At 37.9% G+C, this 25140-nt stretch overlaps 3 protein-coding genes and 2 long non-coding RNA genes across 6 annotated transcripts; 1 reads left to right on the top strand and 4 right to left on the bottom strand.

Annotated features, from left to right (window-relative positions):
• Positions 1-649: 649 nt before the first annotated feature.
• LOC139085794 (zinc finger protein 585B-like) lies at positions 650-25094 on the bottom strand. Its single transcript, XM_070633985.1, has 6 exons — positions 24917-25094; positions 22664-24124; positions 11926-12669; positions 3151-3294; positions 1085-2245; positions 650-871 (listed from the first exon to the last, which is right to left on the bottom strand). The coding sequence occupies exons 1-6, from the start codon at positions 25038-25040 to the stop codon at positions 705-707; spliced, it is 3801 nt and encodes a 1266-aa protein (XP_070490086.1). The 5' UTR covers positions 25041-25094; the 3' UTR covers positions 650-704.
• On the bottom strand, positions 3522-5731 carry LOC139095113 (uncharacterized). The gene has a single exon (XM_070646404.1). The coding sequence runs from the start codon at positions 5728-5730 to the stop codon at positions 3715-3717; it is 2016 nt and encodes a 671-aa protein (XP_070502505.1). The 5' UTR covers position 5731; the 3' UTR covers positions 3522-3714.
• LOC139099176 (uncharacterized) lies at positions 5942-11155 on the top strand. Of its 2 annotated transcripts, none has more exons than XR_011545278.1 (3): positions 5942-6003; positions 10623-10866; positions 10930-11155. It is a non-coding gene; the product is annotated as an uncharacterized lncRNA (long non-coding RNA). The 2 variants fall into 2 exon arrangements; XR_011545280.1 differs by lacking the exon at positions 5942-6003 and adding an exon at positions 10409-10561.
• LOC139094329 (uncharacterized) lies at positions 6572-9340 on the bottom strand. Its single transcript, XM_070645393.1, has one exon. The coding sequence runs from the start codon at positions 9022-9024 to the stop codon at positions 6625-6627; it is 2400 nt and encodes a 799-aa protein (XP_070501494.1). The 5' UTR covers positions 9025-9340; the 3' UTR covers positions 6572-6624.
• LOC139098973 (uncharacterized) lies at positions 14218-15375 on the bottom strand. Its single transcript, XR_011545256.1, has 2 exons — positions 15193-15375; positions 14218-14493 (listed from the first exon to the last, which is right to left on the bottom strand). It is a non-coding gene; the product is annotated as an uncharacterized lncRNA (long non-coding RNA).
• Positions 25095-25140: the final 46 nt, after the last annotated feature.

Here is a 25140-nt window from a genome sequence, read left to right as displayed (position 1 = left end):
AAGAGACACAAGAGACACAAGAGACATTCATTCTCAATTTTTCAGGAACCACATCCACATCACTGACAACTGTCCAGAAATTGTGGACATTTACTGCCGGACTTACGACAATTCATCAGCCAAGCTTGCTTTTTTCATCGAAGACATCCAATATTCGTCATTTAATGCACTATGCCAAGGAGCTGCTTTAGTGCTTCAACAGTTCAAGTACGACCATCTGTTAGCTGGACTGCACACAGGCAAAAACAGCTTCCTATTCCATACCCTAAATAAAATACTAGATCGACTAATCCCAGCTGGAATTCCTCAATATTTAAGTGACTTTCATACATTGATGCTGTTTAAAAAGTACGAGGTCAATGTGGATACAGGTCCGAAGATATTGACAGTCGATGACTTGAGTTTTGGATTCGTTTTGTGGCTTGCTGCTTGTGGATGTTCATGTGCTGGATTTTTGTTTGAAATCTTTGCGTTTCGGATGAGAAAAGTGATCAGGAAGCTAATTGGACTGTATGAGGTGCTGGAAGTGATAAAATTTAGATTGAGGACTGTTGTGCTGTAGATTCTGATGTTGCAGAACTGAAAAGCAGTCAAAAATGACCTAAAATTGAATGACGAGCTCCACATCCCTTCCAAAATCCCCCAAAAATCTTATAAAATTGACATTTTTATTTCAAATAATTTGAATAAAATTTGTGACATTTCTAAGTGTATTCAACATCCTCAATGTCCATAACAGCTGACGTTGGAAAGACTCGATTATTAATTCGCTTCCTTATGTTGTGCGATCGTCTCATGTGCTGGAAGTAATTCTTTGTATTATATGCTATGTAGCTGCAGTAGTCACACTTTTTCTCGATTTGAGGCTTTGCTGTAAATTAGAAGAAGTTAGACTTAGAGTTTGTTGAGGACCCTGCCTTCCACTCTGCCATTCTACCATACCATCATACCACCATACCACCATACCACCATACCACCATCCTACCATTCCATGCCCACACCATGCCTACACCATGCCCTACACCATGCCCACACCATGCCCTGCACCATACCCACACCATGCCTACCCAAATCATATACTCACGATTATGAACATCCTTCTTATGTCTCAACAGGAAGTCCTCATACTTAAATGTCGAATTACATCCATCATAATCGCATGCAAATGACCTAACATCCTTCCCAGCATCCTGATGCTGTCTAGTCATGTGCTTCCTCAAACTTTGATTTGTCACAAAACATTCTGTACAAATTTCACATTTATGCTTCTCGGGTTCCGTATGTCTCATCCTATGCTGCCTCAGTGCTGCCCTATGCCTGAATGCCATACTACAAAATTCACAGACATAAGGCTTCAAATCCTTGTGCATATTTTGATGATCCTGAAGATTCCTTAGTTCCGTAAATGCCTTATCACATCCTGGATGATCACATTTGAAGCATGACTTACCGTCCGTAAAATGCGTACCTAAATGTCTCTTCATCCTCGATGACGTCACCCATTTTGAACATATTTCACATAAACTCTTAGTCTCATTGTCACGCTGTACCTTTATGTCCAAATGCGTATAGATGTGCTTCTGCAGTGGCTGCTTCATGTTGAATCTCATCCCACAATGATCACATTCGAGTAGCTTCTCACGATGCAACAGCATGTGATGGTACAGCTGCTTTTCCGTCTGAAATTTTTTGTCACATTTAAGGCACACTTTTGTGTCCAGTCGGACATCTTCGTGTGCACGCATGTGTGCATGCAGATTCTTGAGTGTATTGCAGTGTCCAGCTGTGCATCTTGTGCATTTAAACTTATTATCAGGATTGTGCATCATGTTGTAGTGCTTGGACAGTCCACTCTTTGTGTATAAAATTTTTGGACAATAGTCGCATGGATATTGTGGCTCGGACATGTATTGACTGTGCCTGATTGGTGGGATGTACGTTGTTGATGAACTTTTTGGGACATTTTCAGGTAGCTTTAATTGTTTTGGTTTACGTCCGCGTTTATTGATGGATTTTGGATGTGAATCTTCAGTTTCTGATTCTGTGGATGAAGCCTGTTCTGTCTTTTGGGGCTGAATGTCTAGTCGGTCATATTCTATTGGATTGTGGTCTGTTTGTTGAGGATTTGGGTCAATGTCTTTTGAGATTACTGATGATATTAAGTGGTTGACTAGGTGGACTTGTAGTTGGAGGACTTCGTTGCAATTGCATAGCTTTGTGGATTGACTTTTGGGTGATTTGTAGGCTGAAAAGATGGAAGGAAATTAGAGAAATTGTTTATTGAATTTAAATTAGGGTGAAATTTGGTGTTGTATAGGATAGTGGTTAGGGCATGGAATACGGCATGGCATGGGGTATGGAATAGAGCATGGAATGGAGCATGGAATGGAGCATGGAATGGAGCATGGCATGAAGCATGACATGGAGCATGACATGGAGCATGACATGAAGCATGGCATGGGGTATGGGACAGGATATGGTAAAGCATGCAGCATGGATTATGAATTAGATTATGAAATAGAGTATTGTATTTGGTATAGAATAGGGGATGAGATAGTGTGTATGATAGGGTATAGATTTAGGCATGGTTCGGGGTAAGGGATAGGTAACTGAATATGGTATAGATATAAGATAAGATATGACATAGAATATAGGAAAGGGTTTAAGATTTTGTATACGATAGGGCATGACATGGGGTGTAGAATAGGATGTGGAATAGGATGTGACATGGGGTATGTGATAAGGTATGAGATAGGATGTGGAGTAGAGCGTAGTATGGAATGGATGATAGGGTACGGCAAAGAGTATGGGATAGCAAAGCATTGGAGAAGAGACGTGGCATGGGTTATGGAATAAAGCGTGGCATAGGATGAAGGATTAGCTATAGGATAGGGTATGGCATGGGGTATAGGATGGGCTACAATATTGAGTATGAGACACAGTATGAAATTGGATTCAAAATCAACAAATCCTCAATACAAAACTCAGAATCTGATCAATTTATATCCAACCTCATCCTAAAGACAATCCAATTCAATCCAAAGCCACAACCACACCATACCTTCAACTCCAATCCATCACATCCACCCCATCCCCATCAATCACATCCAAAACCATCAAAATCCCACAAAATCCATTTCCAATACCTACCATCAATGTGAAATTTCTTAACATGATTAGCGAGAGAATCAAGGATAGACTTAATTTCCGGACACAATAAACAGCACTGGACTGATTCTTCAAGGAACTCTAGCGTGTCAAATTGCGGCTCTTCTTTCACACTCACTTCCATTACTATATTTTATTTTTGAGTCATTTCATTATTATTTGTTTTGGAATTGAGAGGGGTTGGTGACTTTTTTGATGGCAAATTTGAATTTTATTTGACCGTTATTTTTTGGAGGGGGAATTTAGAGAAAATAATTTATTTAATTTTTCACACAGATTAACATAATTTGAAAATTTTGTAAAATTTGAATTTTTAAAAACCTTTAAAATTCAAATATTTAAAAACCGTTAAAACTCAAATTTTTTAAACCCGTAAAATTCATATTTTTAAAAACGTAAAATTCAAAATTTCAAAAACCGTCAAATTCATAATTTTCAAATTTCTGAAAGTTCAAAATTCAAAATTCAAAATTTTGAAAACCGTTAAAATTCAAATTTTTGAAATTTAAAAATTCAAATTTTTAAAAACCGTTTAAGTCTTCATCCTCAATAACTTCCATCATAAGGAGCTTCACAGATGCTCCAATTAAGTTGGTCACAATCAGCTCCAGCCACTGCAAATGGAACTTTACTTCCATCCAAGACAGCACAGCTTCCAGCTTTACTATAGCCATCAATCCACAAAATGACACCAGAGCTGTTGCCATACAAGCTTACAAGATACTCATTAAGCGTTTCCATGACTAATTTTGATTCCGCATTGAACATTTTCATTCCATTAAGCATGCAGTTGTAACTTGAGTCAGCATAGGACCTTGTATAAGCCATAACGCATGCATATCCTGTATATTCCTTGATAGTTTCAGCCGCAACAGCAAACACAAAGCCACAAGCTTCAAGATTCGTTGGAAATCCAACTTTTGTTGGAACCGACGAGTCATTGTACTCGCAAATGCTGAATAAGCTGTTCCATTGACATCTTGACTGATTAATCACCAATCCAGTTCCATTAACAGCAACAAAATTACATATTTCACTTCCATTTCCACCGCTGATCCAAAATGTCCCTTCCGACAGAGTTTCTTGGACAAAAATAGTCAATGCTGTCCGTGTCATGTTGGAATCGACAGTCATCAACTGCATGGAACTAGCTTGACATGCTGAACCTGCATAGGTTCCATTTGATGCTGTTTCCATCAGACATGCTGTCTTGATGTAAGTTCCATTATAGTCAGTTAGTACTTTTATGAATCCACATGCTGGATTTGAGTACGGCCGCAATGTTGTGACTTTAGAGACAGTCGGTCGGATCTTGTGAGTTGTGGATGTAGATTTGGTTGTTCTGGATGTTGTGGACCGACTACGAGTTGTTCCTGGTTCTGTTGTTGATGTCAATATCGGTGATGTAAACACAACTTTCCTGGATGTGCTGACTTTTGATGTTGATGCAGTTGTTGCCATTGAACCATCACGACAGCCACAAAACAGCTTTAAGACCATCGCATTCTTCCTCATTGCACTGGCAAATAGAGTCAGGTAGGACAGTTGAAGGGCCAGATCATCAGTGTAGTTCAGCAGTTCCGTTTCTAGGTTGGTTACAGCTGTAAGGATAGGTGACTGATCTGTGGAATTAAGCAGGGATTTATAGAATTTGAGGACGGATGAGTTGGTCATCACGAATGACAGGACTTGTGTGAAATGGAACTTCCGGTAGGTCATGAAGTTCTGGACCTTGGACAGGTCCAAGCATGAGTTTGAGTACGGAATTGTCACGTTGCTGTAGTCATCGATTTTTGTCAGTTTTTGACAGAAATTTGCTAATTTTGTGGACACAACCTTCATATCCTTGGACATTCGTGCCTGGATTAGGGTTGCATTAGCTGCATCGATGATCCTAGCCTGTCTAGCTGTCAAAGTAGCTTCCATGTCACTCAAAGTTGAATTTGAATTTGTATTGTGAGACACGCCATAGACATTCTCGTCACATTCACAGAAATGCTTAAGGAACAGCTTCAAATTTGTGCTTATTGACTTTTCGTACTGGATGTTGACTTGTAGCTGCATAATGTAGTACAAATATTGAATTATTGCCTCATTGACACCTAATATGATGTTCAGAATGTCTTGTTGTGTGACATTGACCTGCTTGATGCTGAGCATGTAGTCATAAGTGACATGAAGGTTCCTGTGGTACAATTCAGTCATATTCAGTTCCAGTCGGTCCAAAAAGTCACTAAATTTCATCAAATCAATGTCAATTTCTGATATTTTTGATGCTGCATTGTTGCATCCTGTCAATCGATTGTAAGTCTCATAGCTGTTGATGCTGCCTTGAAGCTGTAAATCCAACTGAAGATGACTCAATTCCAGTCCAAGTCGTGACTTGTTCATCCTCAAATTTCCATTAATTTTACCAACAAAATCACTCAAATTACTCAAAAGTCGTCCAATTCTCGTCTCAGTTTCAGTCAATCCATTAAAAATGTCACGAAGTTGACCATCGTACGCTGTAATGTTAAAGACACTTTGTGATGTGGCACAGCTGACTATGCTTAATAACATCAAGTAGTTCTGCATTTTGATCCGAAATTTTCATGACAAATGAGACCAAAAAGGGGAAATTTTTTGGAAATTTGTGTTGTTTTGTAGACGGAAGTCGTTGACAAGCTTGCACAAATATATGACGCATTTTGTTATTGATTTTGATGCTTGGATGGTGAATGATGTGTCGGGGATTCTATGGATATTTTTGGTAGTTTGCAACTGTTTTAGGAGCTGAGAAGGCTGAGTTTTGTGTTTTGGAGGGTATTGGTGGATGTTTGAGGCAGAAATGAGGTATGTTGTTGTGTTTTCAGGATTATAGTGTATGGTGCATTAAGGACATGCTACATGGAACATTCAAAATTCACAGAAAATTGCAGCATGTCTGAAAAATCACTAAAAAAACCACAAAAAGTCCTCAAAATTGAACAAATTTTTATTTTAACAATTTTAAATTAAATCAGCATAAAGGAACATAAATTAGAAGTGTGATTAAGAGGAGGGAGGGGAGTGAGGTGGAGGGGTGGGTTTGATGGTCAAGCGATCCACCCTCCCCCACCTCTTACCCTTCATTTTGTGAATAATTCTTCAATTTTCTGACGTTTTTCTTAAAAAAATCCTAAAATTTACCTTTAAATTTTGACATTTTATACCCCTAAGCCCCTCCTAATCCTCCATATCCCTTGTCCCTATCCCTTGTCCCTATCCCTTGTCCCTATCCCACCTTCATTTTGGATAAGGAAGGAATATTCCCAAAATATCCCTGAATTTACATGAAGCTACACCCAAAACTACATCAAATTCCACACAATTGCCCCTCATCCCCATCACCTCTATCCCCCCATATCCCCTCTATCCCCACAATTCTGCCTATATCCCCTACATTCCATCCTCAAATCCACAACATGTCCATCCTCAATAACTTCCATCATAAGGAGCTTCACAGATGCTCCAATTAAGTTGATCACAATCACCACGACCAACTGCAAATGGAACTTTACTTCCATCCAAGACAGCACAGCTTCCAGCTTGACTATATCCATCAATCCACAAAATAACACCAGAGCTGTTCCCGAAGAAGCTTACAAGATACTCATTGAGTGTCTCCATGACTAATTTTGATTCCGCATTGAACATTTTCATTCCATTAAGCATGCAGTTGTAGTTGGAATTGACATAAGATCTTGTATAAGCCATAACGCATGCATATCTTGTGAAGTCTTTGTCAGTTTCGGTCGCAACTGGAATGACAAAGCCACAAGCATCAAGATCAGGTTCGAAACTTAATTTTGTTGGAACTGACGGGTCCTTATACTCGCATATGCTGTACAAGCTGTTCCACATGCATTCCGTCTGATTAATGCTCAATCCAGTTCCATTTATGTCAGCAAAATTACAAATTTCACTTCCATTTCCACCGCTGATCCAAAATGTCCCTTCCGATAAAGTTTCCTGTACGAAAATAGTCAATGCTGTCCGCGTCATGTTGGAATCGACAGTCATCAACTGCATGGACATGTCTCGACATATCGAATTTACGTAGGTGCCATTTGCTACTTTATCAACTAAGCATGCTGACTTGATGTAATTGCCAGACATGTCTGTTAGGTCCTTTGTGAAGATGCAGCTGGAATTGGATAAAGGAAGTGGATTTTTTGTTGTTGTTGGAGGGACAGTTGGAGGGAGAGTTGGGGGGATTCTGGAGGTTGTTGGGGATGTGCTGGATGTTAGAGATGTGCTGGATATTGGGGATGTGCTGGATGTTCGGGATGTACTGGATGTTGGAGATGTGCTGGATATTGAGGATGTGCTGGTTGTTGAGGATCCACTGAATGTGGAGTTTGTAGGCTTAGAAGTCATAGATGATGTTGCTGTATTTGCAGGCATAGTTGCAGATATTGTTGTTGCATTTGCAGCTGTTGATGCTGCACTTCCAGTAGTTGATGCTGCACTTCCAGTTGTTGCTGTTGCACTTCCAGTTGCTGTTCCTGACGTTGTCATCAAATTCTTGGTCGTTGTCGTCAATGACGTCACATTCACAGCAACAGTCGTCATATTCACAGCCACAGCTGTCGATTGTGTTCCCATCTTCTGAGTTGTGGTCAACAGCTGTTCCTTAGATGTTGTAGGCATCCCAGTCGTTGTCATATTTTTAGTTCTACGACCAGAACATCCACAAAATGATTCCATTGCCATTGAGTATTCATAGACTAGTCTTGATGCAATTGTTATTGTGTAATGTAGACCGACTGCATATTTGGCTAATTCAACGTCCAGCATGTAAAGTGATGTGTTTAGTGATGTGATGTTGGAATTAAGGACTTGCTCACTTTTTGATGCATTAATAATTGAGTCTTTGAAGAATTTGAGGACGGACGAGTTGGTCATCATGAATGACAAGACTTGTGTGTAATGGAACTTCCGGTAGGTCATGAAGTTCTGAACTTTTGACAGATCCAGGCATGAGTTTGAGTACGGAATAGTCACGTTGCTGTAGTCATCGATTCTTGTCATTTTTAGACAGAAATTTGCTAATTTTTGGGACATGACTTTCAAATTTTTAGTTCCATTTTTGGACAGCATTTGTGCCTGAATTAGAGTAGCATTTGCTGCATCGATGATCCTAGCCTGCCTGTCTATTAAGGAGCCTTCAATGACACTTAATGGCGGTTTTGAGTTTGTCTTGCTAGCCACGCCATTGGCATTGTCATCACATTCACAGAAGTGCTTCAGGAACAGCTTCAAATTTGTACTTATTGACTTTTCGTACTGGATGTTGACTTGTAGCTGCATAATGTAGTACAAATATTGAATCATTGCCTCATTGACACCTAATATGATGTACAGAATGTCCTGTTGTGTGACATTGACCTGCTTGATGCTGAGCATGTAGTCATAAGTGACATGAAGGTTCCTGTGGTACAATTCAGTCATGTTCAGTTCCAGTCGGTCCACAAAGTCACCAAATTTCATCAAATCAATGTCAATTTCGGATATTTTTGATGCTGCATTACTGCATCCTGTCAATCGATTGTAAGTCTCATAGCTGTTGATGCTGCCTTGAAGCTGTAAATCCAACTGTAGATGACTCAATTCCAGACCAAGTCGTGACTTGTTCATCCTCAAATTTCCATTAATTTTACCAACAAAATCACTCAAATTACTCAAAAGTCGTCCAATTCTCGTCTCAGTTTCAGTCAATCCATTAAAAATGTCACGAAGTTGACCATCGTACGCTGTAATGTTAAAGACACTTTGTGATGTGGCAATGCTTGCTAAACTTAAAAAAATCACCACAAATGACTTGATCTTCATGTTGATAAATCAAATTAATTTAAAAATAATAAAATGAAAAATTGAATTTTGGTATCGGAAGTGCTGAAAATGTGTTTTTTGAATTTAACGGAAGTTGTTGGACATGAAATAAGTAATTAAGTGTTGGACATGACATGATTAATGTGTTAATACATGAAATGGTTTCTATGGTCAAGAATTTGGAATTTTTGGACAATTTAAAACAGTGTTGGGCAACCTGTGTGCTGCGGGACGCTTGTGTGGGAGTGCAATGGACCGTATGTAATGTGTGGCTTAGGTCAAGGCTTACCATTAAGGTGTGCCGCGAAAAAGAAATGGTTGCGCACCACTTATTTGAAGAGTTGATCTATGACTATGAGGGAATGTCCGGAAATTAAGTAACGGTTGGAATAGTTGAAGGAGAGTATAGGGAGTGGAGGGTAGGAAGGCATGGATGTAGGAGAGTAGGTAGAGAGGAGGTACACAGTTTAACTACAGTGTCCTAATTTTGAGGCTGATTTCTTCGGTATAGATGCACTACATTGCCATACCAATTGTACCACTGGTGTACGTATACCAAACCACAACGTGTAGTACCGAACCATAGTGCGGCCATCTCAAATTCAAATTTTTCGACATTAGATTGTCGAAAAATTCGAAAATTTCAAACTCAACTTATTTTGAAATAAAAATTTACGTTACGAAGAAAAATGAAAGTAACGGTCGAAAAAAATTTGAATTTTTAAAATTTGAAAAAAATTAACGGTCATTTTTGAGAAATCCACACTCTGTACCGTACCTAACCAGTACCTGAGAAATCGACCTTTGATCCACAATTTACTTACAAACCTTTACAGCATAGAAATAGGAACTAAAGGTGCTATCCTTAGTGCTACGTAAAGTATGTCCAAAATTCCAGACCTACAGACAAAAAATGCAGACCTGCAGCCTTAAACAAACCATAATTTACATCCCAAAACCATCCCATACCCTCCTGATACGTAATTTACATCCATTCCCTCATTTAAAGTCACAAAGTCCAACTAATCATTGGATTATCTCCTCATTTTTTATCAGCAAATTCCCAAACCTGATTTCAATCACAATTTTTTAGATAAAAAATTATTTGCGTTTTATTAGTGCAGTCAAGTCTTCCTGAGGATTAAATGGGCATTAACAATGGATGTTTAGTGTGTATGCATTAATGGAATTTCCAAATATTTTGATGTTGGTAATGAAAATTGTTGTCTAAGCCAATGGTTGTCAATAATGACACATTTTTTGGTATCAAGCATGTGTATTTTGTTGTAAACAGAATGAATCATTATTTATATTATTAACTTTCTAGTTTCGCTGGCCGTACAGATCAAGTGTGATCCATGGCCTCCTTAAGTTGACGCCTGAAGATTGCTCAGTCGCTGGCTTGCCAATTACTGATTATATACCATTTAATCCCGAGGATGGAACCGCTAATCTGAATTAATCTAAATCGCACAGGATAGCATACAAAAGAAGGGATTGATTTCGGTCAACCACCTCTTTCTAGTACCTACTAACTGTAAACATGCTCCGATTTACCTAGATTATTACAGAAAGCTTTCCATTTGACTCTATTGCAGGCCATGTCTATGTCAAGTTGCTTTTGGAGCACCAGGGCACCTCTTTCTAGTAGAGTCGATGAGTTTTTGAAGCCGAGATTTCCAAAGTCCCAAACACGACAAATCTAGGGACTAAACTGGAAGCATGACTATGTATGGCATGATTATCATCAATAGCTCATACTGTTAGTGCATTTAAAAGCCTGTTTTCTTTACAATTTCTGTTGACATTTGTTTTGGATTGCTGATAACCAAACACAATTAAGTACTCAATTGACACATTTATATCCATAGACTATCCCGCATCTAACGTTTTATCAATTTACAGTGAGAACCAAACACAAACTTTGTAAGACTCCAATACAAATATTAAACAAATAATTAGGGCACACTCCCTTGTATCCCCTGCTAGATCTTTAAGTAACAGCATTTAACATGCAGTCTAAAGGGCATAGATTAAAGCAATAAGGTTTCTATCAAATGTCGCCGGTGTCAGGCTAGTGTTTTCCGAAGTCTCAACTTTGATGGATTTTAGAGGTCGAGACTAGAATACCTTGGACATAGTGCAAATCAGGTGATGATGGTATAAGCATAATGCAGAGAACTGGACCTGATTCAGTTTAAATCCTACATGGTGCTTGATTGTTACAGCTTGATACAGTCATATCGGCCTGATGCCAGATTTTAGATTAATTAATCGACAGATGCTATTCAAGAGATGTATTCTAAATCCAGTACTGCCAGTACTAGCACATGAGCTGATATACAGCGTGTTTTGTGTCTATTATAATGATATGAGATTAAATATGCATGTACTTAAATGCCCAACAGGTTATCACATAGTGTCAACATTCTAGCCCTTCTTACGATGTTTCCCATTACTAAGTATAGAACATCTACAACACACCCAAACCTATGGATCAAAATAGAATCAACAAAAGCCATTTAAATGATAAAAATCCCTAAAAAAAAATAACAAAATTAAAATTCACATTTTTTTATCAAATAATTCTTTTATTCTCATTTAATCCACATCAAATTCCATTTAATTAAAAAAAGGCACATCCATTAAGGAACAAAAAAAAATATTTTATTATTCTACCAGATTTACAAGAATCTTGGATGTTATTTCCATTGTTATCTTATCAGTCACAAGAAATCTTATCAAAATTTTTTTTGGATACAGTTAAATTAAATATAAATCCCCAAAGGGGGTGGGGGGTACATGGGGGGGTACATGGGGGGTACATAGGGGGTACATAGAGTACATGTCTCCCGATGGGGTAGATGGGGTACATCCCCCACACTTACATCAACATCTTACCAATCACAACACCCAAAAGTACCAAAATACCTGAAATTTTTGAGGTTATGTTTGCATCCGAATGATAAATAATCCAATTAACATGCGTATGTATGCTCATCATTGACAACTGTGCTGTTGGTGGATTAGTCATTGTACCACAATCCATCTCATCAATATTAAATCCATCAACAAAATTACCATCCTCACATATAACAGGTGATCCAGTGGCACCGGTACACGAAATAGCATTTAATGGAATTCTATCGGAACAGAATGGCGTATTTGCAGGACATCCAATTGTTGTGACATTAAAATTCCTCTCAACGACATTACCATCCCATCCTGGAAAGATGAATGTACGGCATACACGTGGCGTTAATGTACCCAACATCCTTGGACGTGTTGTGATGGTCGTTAAGGCTGAATATGGAATTCTAAGGATGGCAATGTTGTTGACACGACGATTTGCCATCACAAAGTTGTCATGGACAATAACATTTTGTACTTGACGTATATCCGTTCCAATTCTAAAGGTCGTTGACTGTAAATAGACGCGTAACTGTGCAGCTGGAATCTGATCAAGTGTATGGGCAGTGGTAAGGATGTGACGTTGATTAATCATGACACCGAGTGCTACAAATGTTATTTCCTCATTTGGTGCTGTTCCTGTGTGACGCCATACTTGGGCGAGGAATTCAGCTGGTGCGAGATTTTGTGCGGATGCGGCAGCGATGAGGAAGAAGATTGCGATGAATTTCATGGCTGATTTTGAGGTTATGTTGCGATATTTTGAGGTTATGTTGCAAAATTTCTAGGTTATGTCACTTTTTATACAAAATTCCACAATTTTTTTTGAAAATATTTCCCGATTTTTTCGGCCAACCCACTAAACTTTGACTATTCTTGCTTATTTTGAGCACTTTTTTTGGACACTTTTGACTGCCTCGAGACTACAAATTAAACTGAGGCACCAACTTACCCAACAGTCAACTAAATTCAGTCAGATTAGTGATAAGATAGTGACAAAAATCGTCAGCGATTCTTATCGATAAATAATGATTCACATGATACATTAATGAATTTTATGCTTCTTCTTGTTCCTGACTACTGAGTCATTTATAGATTTTTGATAATAATTTCACAGTTTATTGTAAATGGAAGGGATTTTTTTATGGGTAGTTTGATAACATTTGGGGACATAGATTGGCATGGCTGATTATTAAGTTTGGAATTTATTGTGATTGATAATGACTTTTTATGATCTTTTTGGTCGGGGTTTGTTGTTTTGTCGGTGAATTTATGATGGATGAATTGGAGATATTGAGGTACAAGAGTGGGGGTAAGAGGGACTTTTAAGGGGTTGACTTAGGAATGAACTGACAATTCCAGTTCAAAAGCATGATCCTTATTAGTTTTCAAGTCAAATGTCATCGACAGACAGTCAATACATCATAAATAATTAAGATTTAAGTTAAATTTCATTTTAACGTATTTTTGAAATTCAAATTTTTAACGGCTTTACAAAATTTAAACTGAATTTCTTGTTTTTGTGTGTGTGATTTCTCTAAAGCAGGGTTGCCTAAGCTGTGTACTACGGTACATAATAAATAATTAAGATTTAACGTATTTTTGAAATTCAAATTTTTAACGGTTTTACAAAATTTAAACTGAATTTCTTGTTTTTGTGTGTGTGTGTGATTCCTTTAAAGCAGAGCTGTCCAAACTGTGTACTACGGCACATAATAAATAATTAAGATTTAACGTATTTTTGAAATTCAAATTTTTAACGGTTTTACAAAATTTAAACTGAATTTCTTGTTTTTGTGTGTGTGATTTCTCTAAAGCAGGGCTGCCCAAGCTGTGTACTACGGCACATAATAAATAATTAAGATTTAACGTATTTTAAAAATTCAAATTTTTTAACGGTTTTACAAAATTTAAACTGAATTTCTTTTTTTCTTATTCTAAACCAGAGCTGCCCAACCAATGTACTGCGGCACAATAATGTGTCGCTACAATTTATTGGAACTGCCATGAACTGTATACCATGTACTGTTTTGGTGGAGGCTTACCAACCAGGTGTGCCGTGATGCCAACAAGTTTGAACAACACTGCACTTAATCAATCACGAATTATCCATCACCAGACATGGCATGACTCTGACTTGATGTCAAGCTCGACTAAAATCCAACACTATGGTCACTAGTAATGTTAAGGCTTATCACTGACCATTTTCCGATGTCAACTTGTACAATAAAAGCAACATAAGTTATCCATACCCAAAACTTCACATCCAAATACTAAAAATCATGGATATTAAATTATTTTATTCATAAAATTCAATACATCACATCTACTTCTGTTTACTTATCGCCATCTCTGCCCTCAAAATCAGTTCATCATCAGAATCCCTCAGTGACTCATCCATGCTACTTCCAGAACATTGCCCGATGTCATCAACTGCTGCATTTTGCTTTTTTACTAATTCTTCATATTTTGATTTTAATTCGTCGTGTTCATGCTTTATGACTGTGTAGTGCTTGTAGATTAGATGCGATGCATTGTTCTTACTTTCAGTCATGGTTTCTGTGTGGATTGGAAATTGGGGTTGGAAGGATATTGGGAGATGGAGTTCAGTGGGATTCAAAGTCTGACTGCAGTGTAGCCTTAGCCCCAGTGCAACTCATGCCCCAGTGTAGTCCGTACCCCAGTGCAGTTCGTACCCCAGTGCAGTTCGTACCCCAGTAAAGTTCATGCCCCAGTGCAGTTCGTACCCCAGTGCAGTCCGTACCCTAGTGCAGTTCATACCCCAGTGCAGTCTGTACCCCAGTGCAGTTCATGCCCCAGTGCAGTTCATACCCCAGTGCAGTTCATACCCTAGTGCAGTCTGTACCCCAGTGCAGTCTGTACCCCAGTGCAGTTCATACCCCAGTGCAGTTCATACCCCAGTGCAGTTCGTACCCCAGTGCAGTTCGTACCCCAGTGCAGCTCGTACCCCAGTGCAGTTCATACCCCAGTGCAGTTCATACCCCAGTGCAGTTCGTACCCCAGTGCAGTCCGTACCCTAGTGCAGTCTGTACCCCAGTGCAGTCCATACCACAGTGCAGTCCGTACCTCAGTGCAGTTCGTACCCCAGTGCAGTCCTACTAACTCTCCCTGAAAGGGATGACATTTACGAATCGAGTCCGGTCGGCGCCCTGGGGTAAAATATCTTAAAACCCCTTAACTGTCCCTCCTATCCAGCTATTATGACTCATTCGAATCTCATATTAATCCAAAATTTACCTTTTAATTGCTCATTTGTCAAGAATTTTCCAATTTGGTCATTCAATGTTGCTCTCAGGACATTCCGTTCGCACTCAATTGATGAAAAATTATTCACAAATTTTGTCATTTTACTTATTATAGTTTTATTAAATAAATCTTCGTCCATTTCTTTGTCAGTGCAATTTTGCTATTGTTTTAGTTCAAAATTGTGCATTTTATGATAAGATAACAGACATAATACAAGTAAATGATGGATTTAAGGGGAAATTTAGTGACAATTTAATTAAATTTTTTAAAAGCTTACGAGTTAATCAAAATTTTCAAAGCTTTTGAATTTGAAATTATTAAAGCCGTTAAGTTTATGAAGGAAGTTAGGCTTATTAAGGACAATTTTAGGAGTTACAGACCACTTTGTGAGCCAACAGACCACTTTGTGAACCAACAGACCACATTTGTGAGCCAACAGACCACTTTGTGAGCCAACAGACCACTTTGTGAGCCAACAGACCACTTTGTGAACCAACAGACCACATTTGTGAGCCAACAGACCACTTTGTGAGTCAACAGACCACTTTGTGAGCCAACAGACCACTTTGTGAACCAACAGACCACATTTGTGAGCCAACAGACCACTTTGTGAGCCAACAGACCACTTTGTGAGCCAACAGACCACTTTGTGAGCCAACAGACCACTTTGTGAGCCAACAGACCACTTTGTGAGCCAACAGACCACATTTGTGAGCCAACAGACCACTTTTGTGAGCCAACAGACCACTTTGTGAGCCAACAGACTGCTTTGTGAGCACCAACACATCGACAACCATCCGATCCTCAACATTAGTACTCACAATACTCAGTACAATATGAGAATAAGCCTCAAATTTCATGCAAAAAATTCTTTATTCTTTCATATTTTACTGGAACTGCTGTAAATGACTTTAGTCGATCGAGTTCATTTGCACAGCAAACACGGCAGTTAAAATTGCAATTTTTTTTTGAAATTAAGTTCTGTATAGTCAGCATAAAGTTACGGATATTGTTGTGTAATTGACTTTTTTGTGGACAATTGTGGAATTTAAAGGCACTAAAAATGCTCGACCTTTTTAAGTCCATCAAATCTCTCATAAAACTTAATAAAATTTGCATCGATAATCACATATTTCAATTACATTATAAAGCAACGGTTGGGCTGCTTATGGCATGCTCAATTATGGTGACGGCAAAGCAATTTTTTGGTGATCCAATCACGTGCATAACTGAGGAAATACCCCAAAAAGTTATGGACACTTACTGCTGGATACAATCGACATTTACATTACCGGCATTGTTGGATCGTAGTGTTGGAACTGAGGTGGCACATGCTGGTGTTGGAAGTCATTATGATGGACGTGATGAGAAAAAGTATCACAAATATTATCAATGGGTTGTGTTTATGCTGTTTTTTCAAGGTAAGTAGCCTATTGGCTCACAAATGTGGTCTGTTGGCTCACAAAGTGGTCTATTGGCTCACAAAGTGGTCTGTTGGCTCACAAAGTGGTCTGTTGGCTCACAAATGCGGTCTGTTGGTTCACAAATGTGGTCTGTTGGCTCACAAAAGTGGTCTGTTGGCTCACAAAGTGGTCTGTTGGCACACAAAGTGGTCTGTTGGCTCACAAATTGGTCTGTTGGCTCACAAATTGGTCTGTTGGCTCACAAAGTGGTCTGTTGGCTTACAAAGTGGTCTGTTGGATCACAAAGTGGTCTGTTGGCTCACAAAGTGGTCTGTTGGCTCACAAAAGTGGTCTGTTGGCTCACAAAGTGGTCAGTTGGCTCACAAATGTGGTCTGTTGGCTCACAAATGTGGTCTGTTGGTTCACAAAGTGGTCTGTTGGCTCACAAAGTGGTCTGTTGGCTCACAAAAGTGGTCTGTTGGCTCACAAAGTGGTCTGTTGGCTCACAAAGTGGTCTGTTGGCTCACAAAGTGGTCTATTGGCTCACAAAAGTGGTCTGTTGGCTCACAAAGTGGTCTGTTGGCTCACAAAGTGGTCTGTTGGCTCACAAAGTGGTCTGTTGGCTCACGTCTGACTTTTAATATTTATTTAAAGCTAAATAACTCAATCTGATGAGTAATCACGGCTGAGAGTTGATGTAGATCAGGTATCAATTTGAATTCCTGGGAATAGTCTTTTGTTTATGGGATGTAATGTGTGAATTTAGATGAATAAATGGATGGAAAGGTTGTTGCTAGGGTTAATGGTCTTTTGGATGAGTCTTGGACCTGAAAATGGTGTCTATGGGCATTTTGGGGGTTGGTATGGCTGGGAGGCTCAAGTCAAACTGACCTATTGTCAATCTGATGCTGAATTCCTTCAAATTGTGCCTTTTCAGGCCATATTGAGTCCAATTTTACCTCAATTTCATCCAAAACATCAGCACATCCCCAAAAATCTCTCAAATACCCCCAAATATCCACCTCATATCCCCATACTCAACATCCTCAATATTCCAGTCAGTTCTAGCAAAAAGACTACGCAACATCTAGTCACAATTAGAGTCATTTGACCATTTTGTTGTCACTAAAAGTTCATGTTTAGTCTCTGAAATTTGACGAGAGTTTGTCGACACATAAAAAATCAAAAGAATTAGAAACTCGTGCTGTATGGATCAAGTTTAAAGATTCATTTTCTGGGAAATTGCTTCATTAGTGGCTCAGATTAGTGACATTTATGTTTTATTATAATTATTACTAGATTTAAGTTGCTTAGTTACTGTGGTGGATGTGGAGGTCAAGTGTGATCGATTAATGCTCTTAGATGGTGCTAAAAGGTGGATATATTGCTGGGTATGGATTAGGGTATGATGGGATGAGTTGTGTCTTGTAATACTCTAGAAGATCTACTCTAGAAGAAGGTATGGGTCATGTTTCTTGGTATACAGCAGCACCAACATCTATCATATCCCTACCTACCCTTATCTACTCCTACCTTCCCTTGCCCTCACTCTATACCAACCCTTCAGCTACCCTACACCTTTCCTATACGCACTCTACATCTACCCAAAGGTCTACCCTAGAGTATGAAGCTAATGCAGATGTTGAGGTAGTTGTAAATCAAGAAACTGGTCTCATTGAGTCACATAATTGACATAAGAACCCGAACTGATTCTCTCTGATACCACTCTTTTTGGATCTACCCAAGAGATTTGACCCCAATCACCCCTTCTGGATCCACTACTGACTCTCATAAATCAATTAATGACTCACTGAACAATATTACCGACAATTATACTCAACAGCAGTCTGAAGCAAGCTATCAGCAAACTGTTCGTTTTTTTTGTCGCTTAAATGCTGATGTTGGCGAAATTTGATGCCTAATTGGTCTCAGAATGTTGCTTGTACTTTGGAACATTACTGCTGATTTTAATGGAGTCATTGTCACTGTGATGGCTGTCAAAATTGGTAGTTTTGGGGTATCCTGAATATTGGATCGGACTATAATCGAGCTCTAAGCTGTTAAAATGCATCAATTGCTCAAATATCCGTTCTCAAACCATTCAATGTTTCAGGCATTGATGGTTAGCCTAGACTGAAATCGATAAAAGCCGATTGAAGCCGACTGAAGCCGAAAGAAGCCGACTGAAGCCGACTGAAGCCGACTGAAGCCGACAAAAGCCGACTAAAGCCGACAAAAGCCGACTAAAGCCGACAAAAGCCGACTAAAGCCGACTAAAGCCGACTAAAGCCGACTGAAGCCGACTAAAGCCGACTGAAGCCGACTAAAGCCGACTGAAGCCGATTGAAGCCGACTAAAACCAATTAAAGCCGACTGCAGCCGATTCAAGCCGACTAAAGCCGAATGAAGCCGATTGAAGACGACTTGGCCGAATGAAGCCGATTGAACCCGACCAAAGCCGACTGAAGCTGACGCTAGCGTGCCGCAGTACACAAATTGCCCAACACTGCAATAACTCCATCCTAACCACATAGACATCACTTATAATTACCCCCAACCACAAATTCATATTAAATTAACTAATTTCCTTAATTTTACTTCCAGCAATCTGCTTCTACGTGCCACACTACCTTTGGAAAATCTGGGAATCAAATCGCATCCGAAGTCTCGTCAGTGACCTCAACAATCCAGTCCTAGAAAACGACAAGAAGTCAAAGCAGCTCAAAGACCTCTCATTGTACCTGAAACAAAACTTTCATTTCCACAAATTTTATGCATTTCGGTTCTTTTTCTGTGAGGCACTAAACTTTGTGAATGTAATTGTGCAGATCTGGCTTGTTGATCGATTTTTGGACTATGAATTTTCAAATTATGGAACTCAGGTGCTGTCGTTTACTGAAATGGAGTCGGAATATCGAACGGATCCGATGAATAGGATATTCCCGAAGGTCACCAAGTGTACGTTCCATAAATATGGACCGTCTGGGTCGGTGCAGACGTTTGATTGTGAGTAGCTTGTGGGGATTTTGGGTATTTTGAGGTCCAATTGGGTCGAATTTTGGGGATTTTGGGGTCAAATTGGGTCAAACTTTGGGGATTTTGGGGTCAAATTGGATCGAACTTTGGGGATTTTTGGGGTCGAATTGGGTCGAACTTTGGGGATTTTGGGGTCAAATTTGGTCGAATTTTGTGGATTTTGGGGTCAAATTGGGTCGAATTTTGGAGTCAAATTGGGTCGATTTTTGTGGATTTTGGGGTCTAATTTGGTTGGATTTTGGGGATTTTGGGGTCAAATTGGGGTCGAATTTTGAGGATTTTGGGGTCAAATTGGGTCAAATTTTGGAGTCAATTTCTGATCATTTCCACTTCCAATTCCAGCCCTGTGCGTCCTGCCACTCAACATAATCAACGAGAAGGTCTACGTCATCTTATGGTTCTGGTACATGTTTATAGCAGTGCTGTCAGGTCTGTCAGTCATCTACCGATGCATCCTATGCCTATGTCCACAAGTCCGTCTTCAAATTCTACGTATCAGGAATCGAGTCGTCAACTTCCACGAGCTAGAGACGGTCTTTAATCATGGTGACATCGGAGACTGGTTTGTGTTCCTGCTTTTGGCTAGAAATATTGATCCAATGACCTTTAAGCAGCTGATTGAGCAGCTTGATAAATTAATTGACAAGAAAATTGACCGGGAAACATTTACAATCACAATGGACAACGACAGAGGATCCAGTGACGATGCTGGAATGTTTAAGATTGAAAAAGTTGATGATTTTAAGAAATTTTAGACTAAAAATATTAAAAAATGGAACTAAAAAATCAAATTTTGTATTTATTAATTCTCGTTGCTCCTCTCGCCATCCTTATCACCATCTGGTGCTGCATAATAGTCAGCATGTATGAAATAATTTCCATTAATTCGCTCACCACAATTATTTAAATTTTTGACGTAATTTAGCGTTTCTTCGCATTGCTGATTGTGCATGAATGTCGGACAATAAATAAAGTTAAGCTTTGTGACGCAACTGATGATGTTCATGACGTAGTATGGAGTCTCACAGGGGTCGTAGGTGCACTTTGAATGGGGTACTGAAAGTGGAATATGTCAATTTATTATGTATACTAAAATAGTAGACTTGTGTACTAATATAGTAGACTTGTATACTAAAACTTGTATACTAAAATAGTAGACTTGTATATTAAAATAGTAGAATTGTATACTAAAATAGTAGACTTGTGTACTAAAATAGTAGACTTGTGTACTGAAATAGTAGACTTGTATACTAAAATAGTAGACATGGATACTAAAATAGTAGACTTGTATACTAAAATAGTAGACATGGATACTAAAATAGTAGACTTGTATACTAAAATAGTAGACTTGTGTACTAAAATAGTAGACATGGATACTAAAATAGTAGACTTGTATACTAAAATAGTAGACTTGTGTACTAAAATAGTAGACTTGTGTACTAAAATAGTAGACTTGTCTACTAAAATAGTAGACTTGTATACTAAAATAGTAGACTTGTATACTAAAATAGTAGACTTGTATACTAAAATAGTACATCAATATACTAAAATAGTATATAAATTAGTACTTACTAATTTTATCACATACAGCAACATTGTGCCTGATTACCGGCATCCATTTATCCGTTGACAAGTCCCATTCACTTTTAACATTATTTTCATAAAATTTAACCAAATTTTTCATACTAAATTTACTATTTTGATAAATTTCCAGCTTTTTTGCAGCACAATCGAAAATACAACAGAAGTGATGTCTTTGTGTTGAGCAATTTTGTACACACGAGTGTGCTGACGTGTTTCCAATGTATAAAATTGGATAATAGCAGCACTCGTATGGATGAATTAAGTTTTTGAATGGATTATTGCAGTCAATGTTGTGGCTTTGGATGGAAATTGATGTGCTGAGTTTGAAGATTAGGATGAATATCAGGAACAGCTGTAGATTTGTGAATTTCATGTGGAAAACTGTGATGAATTGCTTGAGAATTTTTGGGTAGGAAGTGAAAATTTGTATAAAATGTTGTTGGACATTTCCGGGACTTTTTTGAAGCAATAATGCCGAGCAGTTCATTTTGATGTAAATATACTATTTTAGTACATCAATATACTATTTTAGTACATCGATATACTATTTTAGTATACCTGTATACTATTTTAGTATATCGACATACTATTTTAGTACACACAATTGTACTATTTTAGTTCATAATTTTAGTACAAAAATATACTATTTTAGTATACAAATGTACTATTTTAGTACACCAATCTACTATTTTAGTAGTCAAATATACTATTTTAGTAAACCATTAAAAAACTCAATTAAATTTTTAAATTAATTTTATTAAGAACTTTTTCATTAATTTTTTTTTACAATTTTATTGACAAACATTCCATTTTTAGAGTTTCAAAAGTGATAATTTATCCAAACCTTTCCAAAACTTTCAGTTCCGTGCCTCAATCTTAATCCAAGTTGGATCTGATTTTTCCTAATTTTGGCAACTTTTTTGTACTTTTTTAAGAAAAAATACTATTTTAGTATACAAGTCTACTATTTTAGTACATAAGTCTACTATTTTAGTACACACGTCTATTATTTTAGTATACAAGTTTACTATTTTAGTACACAAGTCTACTATTTTAGTATTCAAGTCTACTATTTTAGTATACAAGTTTACTATTTTAGTATACAAATCTACTATTTTAGTATCCAAGTCTACTATTTTAGTATACAAGTCTACTATTTTAGTATACAAGTCTACTATTTTAGTACTCAAGTCTACTATTTTAGTATACAAGTCTACTATTTTAGTATACAAGTCTACTATTTTAGTATACAAGTCTACTATTTTAGTATACAAGTCTACTATTTTAGTACACAAGTCTACTATTTTAGTATACAAGTCTACTATTTTAGTACACAGGTCTACTATTTTAGTACACAAGTCTACTATTTTAGTACATCATTCAAAGATAAGCATCCAGATCCAACTCTACAGCTCAACATCCATCCTAATCATCATCACCAATATTAAATGGCTCACTCGTGTCCGCAACTTCATGTGCATTAGCCAAATGTTGCCTCAACTTAGACTTTGCCTGAAACTGCATCCCACAAATTCTACACTGTACCATATTCTGCACCTCACTCATATGTGTCTTCCTTATATGTAAATCCATACCCCATTTCTGTCTAAATCTCTTCCCGGGACAATGTGGACACTCGTACAGCTTCTCACCGGTATGTACCCTCAAATGTATCTTCAATTTACCTTTCGTACGGAATGCCTTATTACATATTTCACATCCAAATGGCCTAATATCATCATGCATCAGCACATGCATCTCAAATGACTTTTTATGATAAAAATTGGCACCGCATCTAACACACAAATACTTCCTGTCCATAATATGGATATAATAATGAGCCCTAAATGCATTCCGATCCGGATATGTCTTAAAGCATATTGGACACTCAAATGGACCCGTCTTTTTCCGTTCATGATCGGATGCGACATGAAATGCTAGACAATTCTTGGTCTTAAAGTCTTTGTCACAGTCAACGCAATGGAACTCATTGGCCGGCTTATGGATCTTGTTATGCTCAACAAACAGTGCCCGGGACGAGAACCTCTCATCACAATACGAGCATTTGACACTTCCATTCTCTTTCTGTTGATTAAATTCACTTTCCCTGTCCTGGAGTCGCTTCAACTTTCGCTTATACTCGCCGTCCTCAGTAAATCCAAATGCACGCTGGAATGTCTCTAAATTGTAGTTAATTCCATCATTTTCGAGTATTTTAACGAAATTTTTAGCAACTTGTTTCTTTTTTGATGATGCTTGTGGTCCGGGCATGACTTTTGGTGATGTCGGTTCCTTTTTTTTCTTGTTGGTGTTCAGCTCACCTTCCGTAAAGAAGGCACGATGAAATGTATCAATATTATAGTTAATTCCTTCTAATTTAACGATTTTTTTAAAATTTTCTGATATTTTTTCATCAAATTTTTTTTTGGATGGTGGAAGTGGCTTTTTGGTGACGGTACGACCGGATGCCTCCTTTTCGGTGTCTGTAAAAAATGCATTTTGGAATGATTCATAGTCATAATTGAGTCCCATCCTGCCTGCCTGTTTTATAAAATTTTTTGATATTTTTTGATTGTCAATTTTTGTTATTTTTGACTTTTTACAGTCTTTGTGGCTGGACATGTCGTGGATGGTGCTGAATGACTTGTTGCACTTTTGACAGCGAATTTTAACGATGGGATCTGTGGATTCTTCCATTTTAACGGCAAGGAACTCGTTGCAATCCATTGTGGATTGTCGTTGGTTGAGGTGGAAGTTGTGGTATAGATCGTACAGCTGTTGCTGGATGTCGTAACATTCTCGTTGGAGATTATTGTATTTTTCGATTTTTAAGAAGCATTCTTGACACACTGATGACTCGTGCTGGATCTTACGGGTGATTCTGATGTTTATTAGGGTTTCTACAAATTGGAAATGAGATTTGGATTAGTTTTGGTCATGTGAAGGCACCTGAATGTTAGGATTCTAATGTGAAGGCACCTGAATGTCAGAATTCTCAAAAATTCTAGTGTGAAGGCACCTGAATGTCAATAATTCTAGTGTGAAGGCACTTGAATGTCACTAATTCTAGTGTGTAGGCACCTAAATGTCAGAATTCTAGTGTAAAGGCACCTGAACCTCATTAATTCTAGTGTGAAGGTACCTGAACCTCAAGAATTTTAGTGTGAAGGCACCTGAACCTCAATAATTCTAGTGTGAAGGCACCTGAACCTTAAAAATTCTAGTGTGAAGGCACCTGAATGTCAAAAATTCTAGTGTGAAGGCACCTGAACCTCAATAGTTCTAGTGTCAAGGCACCTGAATGTCATTAATTCTAGTGTGAAGGCACCTGAACTAAAAAAATTCTAGAATTCTCAATTTAAAGGAATTTTCCGGAATTTTAACTGAAATTGAGTCTTGGGTCTGACAATTTGGTCATTAATGGACATAAATGCAGACTTTTAGGTGGATATGAGCAATAATGTCATTGATAATCAAGGAATAATCACTAAAATCCACAATAATCTCAAAACTCTCAATTTTTGCGCAATTTCGTGACTTAATTGATGAAAATCTTGGATATAGACTCTAATATCCACAAAATGGCATCAATATTCATGTCTACAGACGGTACATCCACAGAATTTACACAAAATTGCCTCAAAAACCACAAAAACCACAACAAAAAATCTCAAATAAATTCCATCACTAACCCAGCAATTCATAAATCGGCTTATCACTGTCCTCCGTACTCGAATTTAAGCTATTCCGAAACGGTCCAAGATATACATTGCATATGAAGCAATTGTCGCTATTTAAAATTACAACTTTATTCATTTTTTTAACTTTTTTAAAAACAAAAATTTTTTTTTTCTTTTTGTTTACCAAAAAATTTTGTTCTCTTTTTTTTTGTGCATCGACGACGACTTGAAATCTT

This window comes from Chironomus tepperi, unplaced genomic scaffold, assembly GCF_022539635.2.
Source record: "Chironomus tepperi strain 1889 unplaced genomic scaffold, CSIRO-AGI_Ctep_v1 contig_7, whole genome shotgun sequence".
In the NCBI taxonomy this organism is placed as follows: Eukaryota; Metazoa; Arthropoda; class Insecta; order Diptera; family Chironomidae; genus Chironomus; species Chironomus tepperi.
This window is presented reverse-complemented; position numbering and strand designations above follow the sequence as displayed.